General features: G+C 38.4%; 1 protein-coding gene across 1 annotated transcript in view; it reads left to right on the forward strand.

Moving 5' to 3' along the window:
- Dhc16F (Dynein heavy chain at 16F) overlaps nucleotides 1-12,883 on the forward strand; it is a 1,052,459-nt gene extending 1,039,576 nt beyond the window's left edge. Inside the window, exon 66 of the mRNA XM_068227815.1 lies at nucleotides 12,640-12,883. Coding sequence (XP_068083916.1) covers nucleotides 12,640-12,869 — 230 coding nt within the window. The 3' untranslated portion in view covers nucleotides 12,870-12,883. The remainder of the gene's footprint in view (nucleotides 1-12,639) is intronic.
- The last annotated feature ends 535 nt before the right edge of the window (nucleotides 12,884-13,418 follow it).

Raw genomic sequence — 13,418 nt, forward strand, 5'->3', positions numbered from 1 at the left:
AGCATGTGCGTTAACTAGGGCGTAGGTTTTGTTCGCGCATTTAATTGTGAGTATAGACAATCTGTCATTCACAGGTTCGAAATTTGCAACCGATTTAAGGATCTTGGTTCTAACAGCAAACGCGGTTCCAAGCATCACAGCTCCATTGAGGATTCCTCTTTGCGCTTTGCTCTTGAAAAATCGGTAGCCTTCGGATTCAAAAATCTCTTCATCTGGGTACCTTGTTTCCTGTAGCGCCATTATGGATATCTGATTTTCGTGAAGAGCTTTGGTGAGGGTTTTCAGCTTGCCAGTTTGTGTAAGTGAATTTATGTTGAAAGTTGCTAGAAAGGTTTTAGATTTTGGCCTGAGTTTTTGACTCTTCGGGGTACACCGAGACGCTTCGACTCGTCTCTTGCATGATGTCGAGTCTCCCCCAGAATCCGAACGAGACTCGTGCGCCGTGGCGTTCACGACGAGGGATTTATCCGAAGATTTACCCCCTGGGGTATGTTTCTTGAAATGTTGTGCCATCATACTTTTTGACTTGACTTTGCTTTGGACGGGTACCCATTCTTTTACAACTAGGGTTGTTAGCCCTAGAGGTTGCCTCAAGATGTTTTCTGGCTTCTGGTCATTTACCAGTCTTCACCGTAACCCTGGCAAGGGACCAGTTTTTTTTTTTCACGGTGGTATTTTATTTCCCTACTACCCTCTGACTCTGCTGGCGGCAGAGCCAGCGAGCTTCCCCAATTCCAATGGGATGCGCCCGATGGAGGTAACCGGTAAATCCCCACACGGGTATTATTATTATTATTATTATTATTATTATTATTATTATTATTATTATTATTATTATTATTATTATTATTATTATCTTCAAATCATTACAAACTGAGTCTAACCATCTTCATCTTGGTCTCCTTTTACTCCTCTTACCTTCCTTAACAGAGTTCATTATTCTCCTAGATAACCTAACCTCCTCCGTTCGCCTCACATGACCCCACCACTGAAGCCGGTTTATGCGTACCATAAAATGGGGTAACTTCAGCCACTTTTAACGCGAAATATTGCCTCTAATTTTCTGAAAAATGGATTCTGCCATATTTGTTTTTCATTTTTAAATATGAACATAAATTGTTATTCAGTAATGAATTATAATTATCAAAAGAGTGGCCATAGTTTTGGGGTAATTTTGGCCACCATATAAATAACTCAAGAAACAAAGTTTTCTTTGACTTAGTGTTACTTTGGCCACTGCAAATGTTTTTTTGAAAACCTGCAGAATGCCTAGTATCAAGAATCACAAAATAATTTAAATGATTTATGGTGAAACAGATGTATGGTGATCAAATTTACAGGATATTTCCAAACAATTCATATTTTCCCCAAAGAGGAAACTATTTTATTTAGCCTAAGTACACAAACATTGTATGATATTATAAATTACATGTTGCATTGCATAAATATTTGAAATGGTAGGTATGAAAGATAATAAATAAAAGGTACAAAAATGATGAAGTCCAATTGTATGGGGAGAAAAAAAAGTTGAAAAGGAAGCAAACTTGTAGACTGTCCTCATAATACACTGTCTTCTAAATAAGAAAATATCTGGGCTGTCAATCAGGTTCTTAAATGTGTATCGTCCATATCAACTGATATCTGTCTATGCAGCAGCATAGTCTGTCTACAGGCACATTTATCATTGTAAATGGGAACTGTCTTTCCCTTCCCTGTCTGGATAAACTTCCCCTTACTTCTCAGAGGCTTGATGAACCACTGTTGTGCCTTTATTATTCTCTTCTAAAGAGTTCTTGAGGTAAACAGGATAGTAATTACAATACCTGCGGCCAAGTAATGTTTTCCTGTATGTTCTTGGCATAGGCCAAAGTTACCCCAAAACTATTCCCAGAAACCAATTTGAATAAAATGCATCAAATTGTGTTGATCAGTTACCAGACACTCTTGCATTTTGACCCCATAAACCACTCTAATGGAGAATCGAATGCTGGGGCTAGGGAACAGTTTGTTTTTTGCTGTTAGCAGACAAGACAATATTTAAAGTTAAAAACTTCATCACTGATCCGTATTGAACTAATAATTACAATGCTAAAAAGAGAAAGATGTTCCACCTATTCAATACAATAATATTGTTGCACAAATTAATGTAGCAACATGTTTTATATGTTATGGGACCAGTTTCGACATATGTCCATGTCATCATCAGCCGATACAAAAATGGCAAGAAGTCAACACAATTGTAACATTTATGACACTTTTCTTGAAGAATTAAAAATAGAAGTTCATGTAGCACTTTTTAGTGAGGATAATTTTTTTAGATATCTTAGGTTCTTGCGCGCTCTTGCTGTAGATCTTGAGGTTAAAAAATGATGCAGTATAATTCACAATTGTTGTTATTCAAGGAATAAAATTTGTTGTTAGGTAACAAATGATATGATTTTGTTTTAGTACTCCGAGTAAGAGGCAGGCATGCTACACTTACACCGCGGGGCCGGCTCTGGTGACACTAGGGCAAGAAAATAACCTGATGTTTTTGAGAGTAGCTTATGTTTGCCCACTGCAATCTTCCACCCACCCTAATTAATTTGGTTTTAACACAAAATGTGTCCAGGTGAAGGAGCCTAATTCTTTTCTTCACTGTTTGTCTAAAACTGAAATTGTCCAATTCATCTGGAAGTTTAGCTTGCTGAGAAGATCTGATTGCTCTATGTAGTGCATTCTGTAGTTCTAGTGCAGTCAAAGGTCCAAGGTTCCCTTGATGTCTATGTCTCATGTTAGTAAAACAATATAAGACAATAGGCCATCACTTACAGCATGACTGGGCAAGTTGGCATTGCGTTTGGGGGCGTGCAGCTGTGAGCTTGTATCCGGGAGATAGTGAGTTCGAACCCTACTGTCGGCAGCCCTGAAGATGGCTTTCCGTGGTTTCCCATTTTCACACCAGGCAAATGCTTGGGCTGTACCTTAATTAAGGCCTTGGGCGCTTCCTTCCCACCCGTAGTCCTTTCCTATCCCATCGCTACCATAATACCTGTGTGTGTCGGTGCGACGTAAAGCCCATTGCAAAAAACACTTACAGCATGCAACATAACATTGAAAAATCTTGAAAATTCTGATTATGCAATTGAAAGTGTACCACACAATTTTGCCTTCTGATACTCTGGAACATCCCATATAATTGTTGTTGCCTTCAGTTAGCCATGATGGGTCATTCCACCATACTTTGTCATAATGTAGAGCCCCAGGGCTTGTCCCTCTTGATAGAACATCTGCAGGATTGTTTTCTGATGGAACATGAAACCATTCCTCCTTTGACTTGTATCCTGGTGATGTTCAAATCCTAATCCCAGGTCATTTCCTAATTGGGACTCCCTGATGGCTACTCCTGATCAGATCCTGTATTATTTTGTATACTTCAGCAGAGATCGAAGTGGAAGACTCATCATTCAACTTGGTGAGAAAGTAACAACCAAGGAAGATGATACACCACTCTTATATTGGAGAAAGGGTGTAGTAAATAAACTGCATCCTGGCTGTGATGGAATAGTAAGAATAGTGATATTGAAAACAGCCAATAGCTTACTTAAAGGGCCAATAACAAAAGTTTGTGTTTTTCCAAAGGAGAAATAATTATACTGATTGTATTAGGTTGAATTAAGATGGCTCTGAACCTCTTTTATTGTTCCTTGGTTGCTTATGAATAATGTGAAGTTTTACAGATTTAGTTCCACAGTAAATCATGTGACAATAGAAGGTACAGTTTACTACATTCAAATACAGGAAACACTAGCCAGTAAACATTGGTCCTCTGGGATGGATATGAACCAGTAACCTGTGGACAGAATGTATGCATAAAATCTGAAAAGGCTCAGGTCTTCCATTTTACATCTTCTGGATTCAAAATATAACATTGTGCTCAGTTTTTCTTCCCACTAATTCCTAAAGATTATAGGACTTTTTGTTTGACTAACTACAATCACACATGGAACCTACCACCCTCACCCCAGCTTTCTCAGGCTGCAGTATGACCTGTAGTTAGGATATCTCCTGGAGTGCTTTTCTGCTTGCCAAAATGGCCATAGATTGGACCCAGTTCTGCATAAAAGGAACAGACATCTATATATATAATGTAAAAGTTGTCTGTACATTGTTCAGATTTTAAAAAGAATGGTGTTTCTGTATCGGCCATGTCCACAGCAACACGGAAATGCACTTTTTAATTTTCCAGCATGTCTGTCTGTCTGTCTGTCTGTCTGTCTGTCTGTCTGTCTCTACACACATCATGAGAAAATGGCTTAAGAGAATTTAATGAAAATCGGTATGTAAAGTCAGGGAATGAGCCATTATAATTTAGGCTATAAATAATTTTATTCATGCTGAGTGAAATGGTAGTTTAGAGAAAGGCTTAAAATTTAATTCACCGGGCGAGTTGGCCGTGTGCGTAGAGGCGTGCGGCTGTGAGCTTGCATCCGGGAGATAGTAGGTTTGAGTCCCACTATCGACAGCCCTGAAGATGGTTTTCCGTGGTTTTCCATTTTCACACCAGGCAAATGCTGGGGCCACGGCCGCTTCCTTCCAATTCCTAGGCCTTTCCTATCCCATCGTCACCATAAGACCTATCTGTGTCGGTGCGACGTAAAGCTCCTAGCAAAAAAAAAAATTAATTCTCAAATATTTATATTATTAGTGGTACTATCAATAAATACTGCATAACAAAAGTTATAGAGAATTCTGATCGTTTATGTCTTATACATGTTTACAGTACCAGCTATGACGATAGAGATATTCATGAATTTGAATTTTTATTGCCAAGTCCGTATCAACGCTGAGCCATGAGAAAATAGGTAAGCAGAATTAAATGAAAATCAGTATGTAAATTCAGGGTATAAGGAACTACAGTCTAGGCTATATATAATTTTATTCACCTGGATGATATGGTAGTTTAGGGGAAGGGACTAAAATTTAATTTTTAAATACCTATGTTATTGGTCCTATTGGAAAGTACTACATAACAAAAATTATAGAGAATACAATTTCTAACCACACCCGGGCAACTGGAGCGGAAAACTGATGATGATGACAATTTCCGTTCATTTATGTCTTATTCAGTTTTGTCATACCAACTATGATGGTGGCGATGATTATTATTTTAAGAGGAAGTACAACTGGGCAACCATTCTCTATATATCACCAATCAGAGAAAAAATGGAAGGGGTCTGACACTTTGAAAAATGAAGGTATTGGCCAAAAAAGATAAGGGCCAGGAAAAGGGTGAAAATGAAAGGCTCCTTATGCCTCAATACGCCATACTGTCGCAGTAAAATGGACACCCTTTACATTAGGTGCCCTAATATCACACAGTTGGAAGAAAACTAAATATGAAAGCCTACAATATCGAAAGCTCATAAAATTTATCAACAATAACATTACATTGGCCATTGTTTGTTGTGATATGCTTTCTCTCTTCTGCTACTACTCATCTCCGGTAGATGGGGTTACTGCTGCATACCTGAACATTGGTGAACATTGGTGGGAATTAACGGGGGAATTAGATAACTTTCTTCCTTAACATGCCACTGCCCTGGTTCATAAATTTTCTGATACTACTGGTACGTAACACACTGTTTCATCATAGTATTCCAGCTATTCGATAGCTATTCTGAGGCATTTGATTGGAATGAGCAGTATGCACACTTAACAGAATAATGGCAGAGGAGTGTTCACGGCTGTCTGCGGCCTGGTTATTCCAGCTCTGTAACTGTTGGACTGTTAGATCGGCAGCGTAGTACTTTTTTTTTTTTTGCTATGGGCTTTACGTCGCGCCGACACAGATAGGTCTTATGGCGACGATGGGATAGGAAAGGCCTAGGAGTTGGAAGGAAGCGGCCGTGGCCTTAATTAAGGTACAGCCCCAGCATTTGCCTGGTGTGAAAATGGGAAACCACGGAAAACCATTTTCAGGGCTGCCGATAGTGGGATTCGAACCTACTATCTCCCGGATGCAAGCTCACAGCCGCGCGCCTCTACGCGCACGGCCAACTCGCCCGGTGGCAGCGTAGTACTGTTCATTAAAGTGGAAAATGTGCAGTTTTTCATTTGATCAAGTATTTCATATGATAACATTGCTTTTAATCACGACATTCCTACTGACATCATTATAATGACCTGTGTTGATTTCAGTTGAGAAAACCACAAAGGAAGTCTTTCTGAGGATGTAAAAAGGCAGGTGGAGAGTGAGTGTCTGCCATTATAATGAAAACTGCCCAACTCGATTGTGACTGGTAGTAGGCTAGTGGGCGTACCATCGTAATGAATACTCCCCAACTTGATTGTGAATGATAGTAGGCAAGAGGGCCTGCCATTACAATAAAAGTTCCTTACCCAGTCTTCACATGAGAAAAGACGTATGGTGACTTCGTCGTCACGTTTCTGGGGTAATGTAAAGAGCAATGCAATTTAATATAATATTACCCACAATGTGTACACTACTTAACCTAGAGTTCATTATACGATGTAGAATTCCATAACGAAGCACGGGTACATCAGCTAGTAAAAACCACTGCATGATTTGCGACCTGATTTCTGTGACAATCTAGTGTGAGTTCATCTAAATCAACCAAGCCATCTACTTTTAGTGAATAACCATTAAATTGAATAGCTTCTCTTAGCTTAACCTCATTGAATGTAACTACCCCATACCACTTATTCTTGTCCATTGCATCCTCAAAATCAACTGAAATATCACTTATACAATGAGGATTTACACCATAGGGACATTTAAGACCTTGCAAAATTTCTTCAAATGGCTTTATGAGGAAAGAGGTAACAGATAATTGCGCAGACAGTGCAGTGATTTTTATTCTAAGTAATAAACTCTCTAAAAGAGAGTACCTCATGCCGTTGGGAAATTTTACTTGACATTTCTTTAATCTAGTCCCTGTAATAATTTTCTGCTTCTTACTAAGAAACTCGCAATCTTTAAGTTGAAATTCTGTATACTTAATATGTCTCTGTAGGAAATTAATTCTAGCTTTGGTTGAAGACAGACTACATTTAGCTAGCATTAAATTACAAGTTTCATTCTTTAGTTGCCTTTTGAGAGACAATATTGTCTTTTTGGCAAGAGAACTAGACTGGTGCTGAATTTGACTACAACTTGGCTGGCCTTGAACTTGAACTTCACTGCTTACTGTTGCCATTACTGCTTCACTGACATCATGATTCTTATTTCTTTTCCTCTTGATGTTGTCTTCATTCCTTTTCCTGCAGAATGACTTTTGTGATTTTACCTCAGTGAATAGCTATTCTAGTAAATTTTGTAAATGTGAGGTTTTAATTTCCACTTTGCTGGAGGAAGTTCAGTGTTTTCACCATTCACTATGAAATAGTCCACCTTTATAATTAAATCTTCTAAAAAAAAAAAAAAATACACATCACAAATGCTGCTCTCGGCTAAAATTGCTTATCTTTCTGGGGAATAACTCTCACCCATTTCACAAACAAATTGTTTTCTTTTGACAGTCATGCTTTCTTCCGTAACTCAATTTGCAACCAGGGACAAAACTATATTTTCTCTAAACAATAGAAAATTAGTTGAGTGCACACACAAAGCACTGCATTTTCTGAAAACAAATTTCCTTGCATACACATTAAAATTATAACCATGACTTCACACATGCATCCTCGTACCCTTGTCAACTACTTGGTACACGCGCTGTTTGAAGTGACTGCAGTGCCACACTCCTGCAGGGCCACCAGCGACAATGCTGAAAGAGTGGAGTGATTACACTAAGTATTCTATTCATCATGGTACATGTAAAACTGTAATTACTATTGGTCTAAGAATCAGCAACTGCCACTGCACTCATCAGTTTGTGTCTGCATCTACCAGTTTGTTTGGAACTACGTAGTGTTTGCTGGGTTTGTAGTTTGCTTATCAAGTGGTTTTGAGTTTATCCGTACATGAGCTACATGTTGCAATAGAACTCAATTAATCCAGATATTGTAGTCTTGATTGACAAATTTAAGACTGGTTTGAGGGCCTGGAATAGGTTTCACACAACCTTGGAATACGTAAGTGAGTTGAGAAGTAAGTTATAATCCTACTCTGGACCATCATAGAAGTGGTTTTCCATTTCAATTCCAGAGGAATGCTGGGATAGGAACAATATTAACATGTAAGTCACATTTATAGCATCACTTAATTACAGATATACTTTATTAGTCAGCTAAAATATGTACCTGACATAACTTCTAACTTGTGAAAATTATCAACAATCTGTTTTCACTTTCGGGGATGATAACGAGTGTCAACAACCACCAAGATAGTGGTATCAACTTTAATGTTCTGTTTTACTCTAGGCTTGGCAGACTGAGTAAACCGAAACTCTCTTGGGTGTCTATTTGCTGAGATTTAATGAATTTTGTCGGGTAAACACCAAATATGTCACCAGAGATCTTTTACATGCCAGCATCATATGACATGAAGTGTTCAGCGGACTTTTTTCCGCCCTTCAAAAATGGATACAGACTGTTTTCTGTGGCTAGCATCACAATTGTTTGTACTGCTGAAAAACCAGTGAAATTATTTCAAATCCAACATTTATTTTTTAAGAGACCGAAATATACCCAGACATATTGGTACTTACAGACGTGATATAGGCTTTTGGGCTTATGTCGTATCAAGAAAATAAGCTGAAATTCTTTACATTTCGCAGAGAACTTTGCTCTGCGTCATCAGAAGAAAATCTCGACTGTCAACGAGAAAGGCTTCTCACAAATTTAGGACTGGTTTGAGGGACTGGAATAGGTTTCATCCAACCTTGGGAAATGTAAGTGAGCTGAGTAAGTGAAAATCTGACTCTGGACCATCATAGAAGTGGTTTTCCATTTTATTTCTAGAGGAATGGTGGGATAGGAACAATATCTAACATGTAAGTCACATTTCTAGCATCACTTAATTACAGACTAGCTGATGTACCCATGCTTCGCTATGGATTTCTACATTGTATACAGAATTCTACGTTAGGTAGTGTGCACGTTGTGAGCAGGATTGCATGAAATTGCATAGCTCTTAATGTCACCCTAGAAACGCGACGGGGAAGTCACCAAACATCTTTTCTCATATGAAGACGGAGTTAGGGAATTCTCACTGTAATGGTAGACCTGCTTGCATACCATCAGTCACAATAAGGTTGGGAAGCTTTCATTATAATGGTAGAAACTCACTTTTCACCTGCCTTTTTAAATCCTGAGAAAGACTGTCTTAGTGGTTTCCCAACTGAAATGAACATACATTACAATAACGTCAGTAGGAATGTCACTATTAAAAGCAATGCTTTCATATGAAATACTCGATCAAATGAAAAACCAGACATTTTCTCACTTTTAACGAACATGACTAAGCTGCCGATCCAACAGTCCAAAGTTCCAGAGCTGGAATGACCAAGCCGCAGACTACCGTGATCCATGAACATTCTTTGTCCCTCTTCGGCAGGGAGGCGGTCAAATAGTGGCGATTCCCAGGGCAAAAACTATGCCCTTTTACTAGTATGTTTCCTAGGAGTACCCAATGAGTCGGATAGTATCAATTCACTACACTGGCAGTGGAAAAATCTATCTGATTTGGAGGCAAATTTTTGCTGCTGCTGCTGCTGCTTATCATAGTCAATACGTTAAAACTGAAGAAAACATAAATGATCGGAAATTGTAGACTGTAGTTTCTTATTCCCCGACTCTATATACCGATTTTCATAAAATTCTGTCAGAGTAGGGATCGAACAGCTGGAATACTATGTTGAACCAGTGTGTTACGTACCAGCTGTATAAGAAAATGTATGAACGAAAGGAATGGCATGCTAAAGAAGAAAGTTTCCTAACTCCCTGGCTATTTCCCGCCAATATTCAGTCAGGCTATTATGCTCGGTACACAGCATTAATCCCATCTATCGGAGTTGAGAGAGGCAGCATAAGAGACAAAGAACATCACAACAAACAATGGTCAATGTAATGTTATAGTTGATCAATGTTATGCCCTTTCGATATTGTAAGCCTTCATATATAGTTTTCTTCCGACACTGAAATACCACTCTTATCATAGTAAATACGTTAAAACTGAAGAAAACATAAATGATCGGAAATTGTAGACTGTAGTTTCTTATTCCCCGACTCTATATACCGATTTTCATAAAATTCTGTTAACCCATTTTCTCATGACTCAGCGTTGATATGGACTTAGCAACAAAAATACAATTTCATTAATATCTGTATTAACATAGCCGGTACGGTAAAAATATATAAGACATAAATGGTCGAAAATTCAATTCTATATAACTTTGGTTATGTAGTATTTATCGATACGACCACTAATATTATAAATATTTCAGAATTAAATTTTAGGCCTTCCACTAAACTACCATTTCACTCAGGATGAATTAAATTATTTATAGTCTAGATTGTAGTGGCTCATCCTCCTACTTTGCATACCAATTTCCAATGAGACAGAACCACTAATAATGTAAATTTTAGGCCTTCCCCTAAACTACCATTTCACTCAGCGTGAATAAAATTCTTTATAGCCTAGTATGTAGCGACTTTCTTCTCGACTTTGCATACCAATTGTTCTTAAGATAGGACCACTAATAACATAAATAATTGAAAATTAACTTTTTGACTTTCCCCTAAACTACCATTTCCATCAGTGTGAATAAAATTATGATTCTAGCGACTTATTCCCTGACTTTGCATACAAATTTTCATGAAGTTCTCTTTAGCTGTTTTCTCGTGATGCATGTACATACATACATACATACATACAGACAGACAGACAGACAGACAGACAGACAGACAGACAGACAGACAGACAGACAGATAGACAGACAGATAGACAGACAGACAGACAGAAATTACGGAAAAGTAAAAAGTGCATTTCCTTGTTACTATGGACATGACTGATACAGAAATACCATTCTTTTCAAATTCTGAGCAATGTACAGACAAAACTCTTATTTTATATATATATAGATAGATAGATAGATAGATAGATACTTTATTAGTCAGGAGCCTCCATGGCTCAGATGGCAGCGCGTCGGCCTCTCACCGCTGGATACCGTGGTTCAAATCCCTGTCGTTCCATGTGAGATTTGTGCTGTACAAAGCAGAGGTGGGTCAGGTTTTTCTCTGGGTACTCCAGTTTTCCCTTTCATCTTTCATTCCAGCAACACTCTCCATTCTCATTTCGTAGCATCTATCAGTCATTAATAAATCACGTTGGGAGTGGCGACACCATCATACTAATAGCCTATATCTGCTTCATTCATTCCATCCCTGACCCGGTCAATGACTGGAAAACAGGTTGTAGGTTTTTCATTTTCATTTTCACTTTATTAATCAGCTAAAATATGCACCTGACATAACTACTGACTTGTGAAAATGAGTATCTGTTTTCACTTTCAGTGATGGTAATGAGTGTCAACAACCACCAAGATAGTGGTTTAACTTTGATGTTCTGTTTTACTCTAGGCCTACTGGATGGCAGACTGAGTAAACTGAAGCTCTTTTGAGCATCTATGGCTGAGATTTAATTAATTTTGTTGGGTAAACACCAAATGTGAAGCCTTTCTTGTGGACAATCGAGATTTTCTTCTGATGACACAGAGCAAAGTTCTCTGCAAAATGTAAAGAATTTCACCTTATTTTCTTGACACGGCATAGTTCCAAAAGCCTGTATCATGTCTATACTGTAAGTATAGGCCGTGAAAGCATCAATGGCAACATATCGGTACTCAGTTTATGAGCTGTCTTGTTAAAACTGAATCAGCAGGTTGATTGATGATTGATACAATATGAATCATTATCTTTTTACATACTTACTTACTGGTCAGCGCTACAGTCCTTGTAGGTCCTTGGCCTCCTTTATCACCTGCCTCCATTCATCTCGGTCCTCAGCTTTTCTTCTCCAACGTTTAACTCCTAACTTTCTAAGGTCATCCTCAACATCATCAATCCATCTTTTCCTAGGTCTTCCTCTCCTCCTCCTTCCATAACATTCCACGTTGCTAATATAATATCCTTTTTCCTTCTCTTTAGCCGTTTTTCTCGCAGGTTCGTCACCAAGTTTTCCAGTCCTGCTTTATTCATTCTTAAGGTATCCGTAACAGTTGTTTTTTTATGAGGTAGGGGAGTTAACCCTACGCTCAACCCCCAACCTGGAGGACCAGGGTATCACTCTTAGTCTGGATCATCACCTTAGACCTGTCCGGCTTGGGTGGCCCTACCAGGAGCAGATGCTCCCGCCGGTATAGCTCTAAGGATCATTTGACCACGCAAGCCTCCAATAAACACACGGCAAAATATATTTTGCCTTCGTCAAGGTTGTGATACCTTCGGGAGGTATCTTTTTACATATGGTATAAAATTCTTCATTCTTGTGACACCTAGGAGTTTGTCTTACTGTGTCTATAAAAACATTATGATACCTTTAATGAAAGTAACTTTGCAGTGAAATGAGATGTTTCTTTCACTATCTCTTCGCCTTTGAAGTCAAGTATTCATTGGTCTAAAGTTGAGTTTGTTTTTACGAGAACTGACACTTTACTGTACTATTGTTAACTAACCTAATGTTTTTGTTTGTTTGTTTAGGGGAACTGAATCCTCCATTTCCTGCAATGCAAATGACACCTGTGACTGAACGGAATTACTCTGGAATTCGTTATACAGCTCCACTGTATAAGACTGCTATAAGAGCAGGTGTTCTTTCAACCACAGGTCACAGTACTAACTTTGTTATTGCAGTTCTGCTCCCTTCTATTAAAGAGCAAAGTTACTGGATCCTTAGAGGAACTGCTCTTCTCTCCCAAATAACAGATTAATATAGTTGAAGTTGTCAAGAGAGTTGTATTATTGTTTATAATAATAAATTTAATTCTAAAATCAAAGCTTTGTATAATATTTTTGTATCCACTGTAACTTAATTTTAAATATTGATGAAGACCCTCCTCCCCACACACACGCACATGAAGGGAGACCCAAAAATAACAGTAATAATTCGCTGCGCGTCACTCTTGTAGTTCGAGCTTCTCCCTCTAGGTGGGTATTAAGTAACCCCCTCCTGAGTCAGTATACCAAGCGGCATGCACTTGAGATGGTTGTAACAAGCCTCTGTGTCAGTTTTTTTGTGACACTTTTTTTTTTCAATCTCTCTGATTTTGTGAAATGGCTGATATTTGAGAATAGCATGCGGCGTTGAAATTTTGTTTTCTGCTTGGTAAAAAGTGCATCGGACATGGTTGATATATTGCCTACAGCTTTTAAAGAACACATATTGAAAAGAACTCCGTGGATACTGGAGGGGAAAATGTAGAATTGCTATGGAGAGGACTCAAAGTCTAATTCTGGAAGGAGAACTGTATGTGCCGACT

The sequence above is a fragment of the Anabrus simplex genome, chromosome 5 (genome assembly GCF_040414725.1).
Source record: "Anabrus simplex isolate iqAnaSimp1 chromosome 5, ASM4041472v1, whole genome shotgun sequence".
In the NCBI taxonomy this organism is placed as follows: Eukaryota; Metazoa; Arthropoda; class Insecta; order Orthoptera; family Tettigoniidae; genus Anabrus; species Anabrus simplex.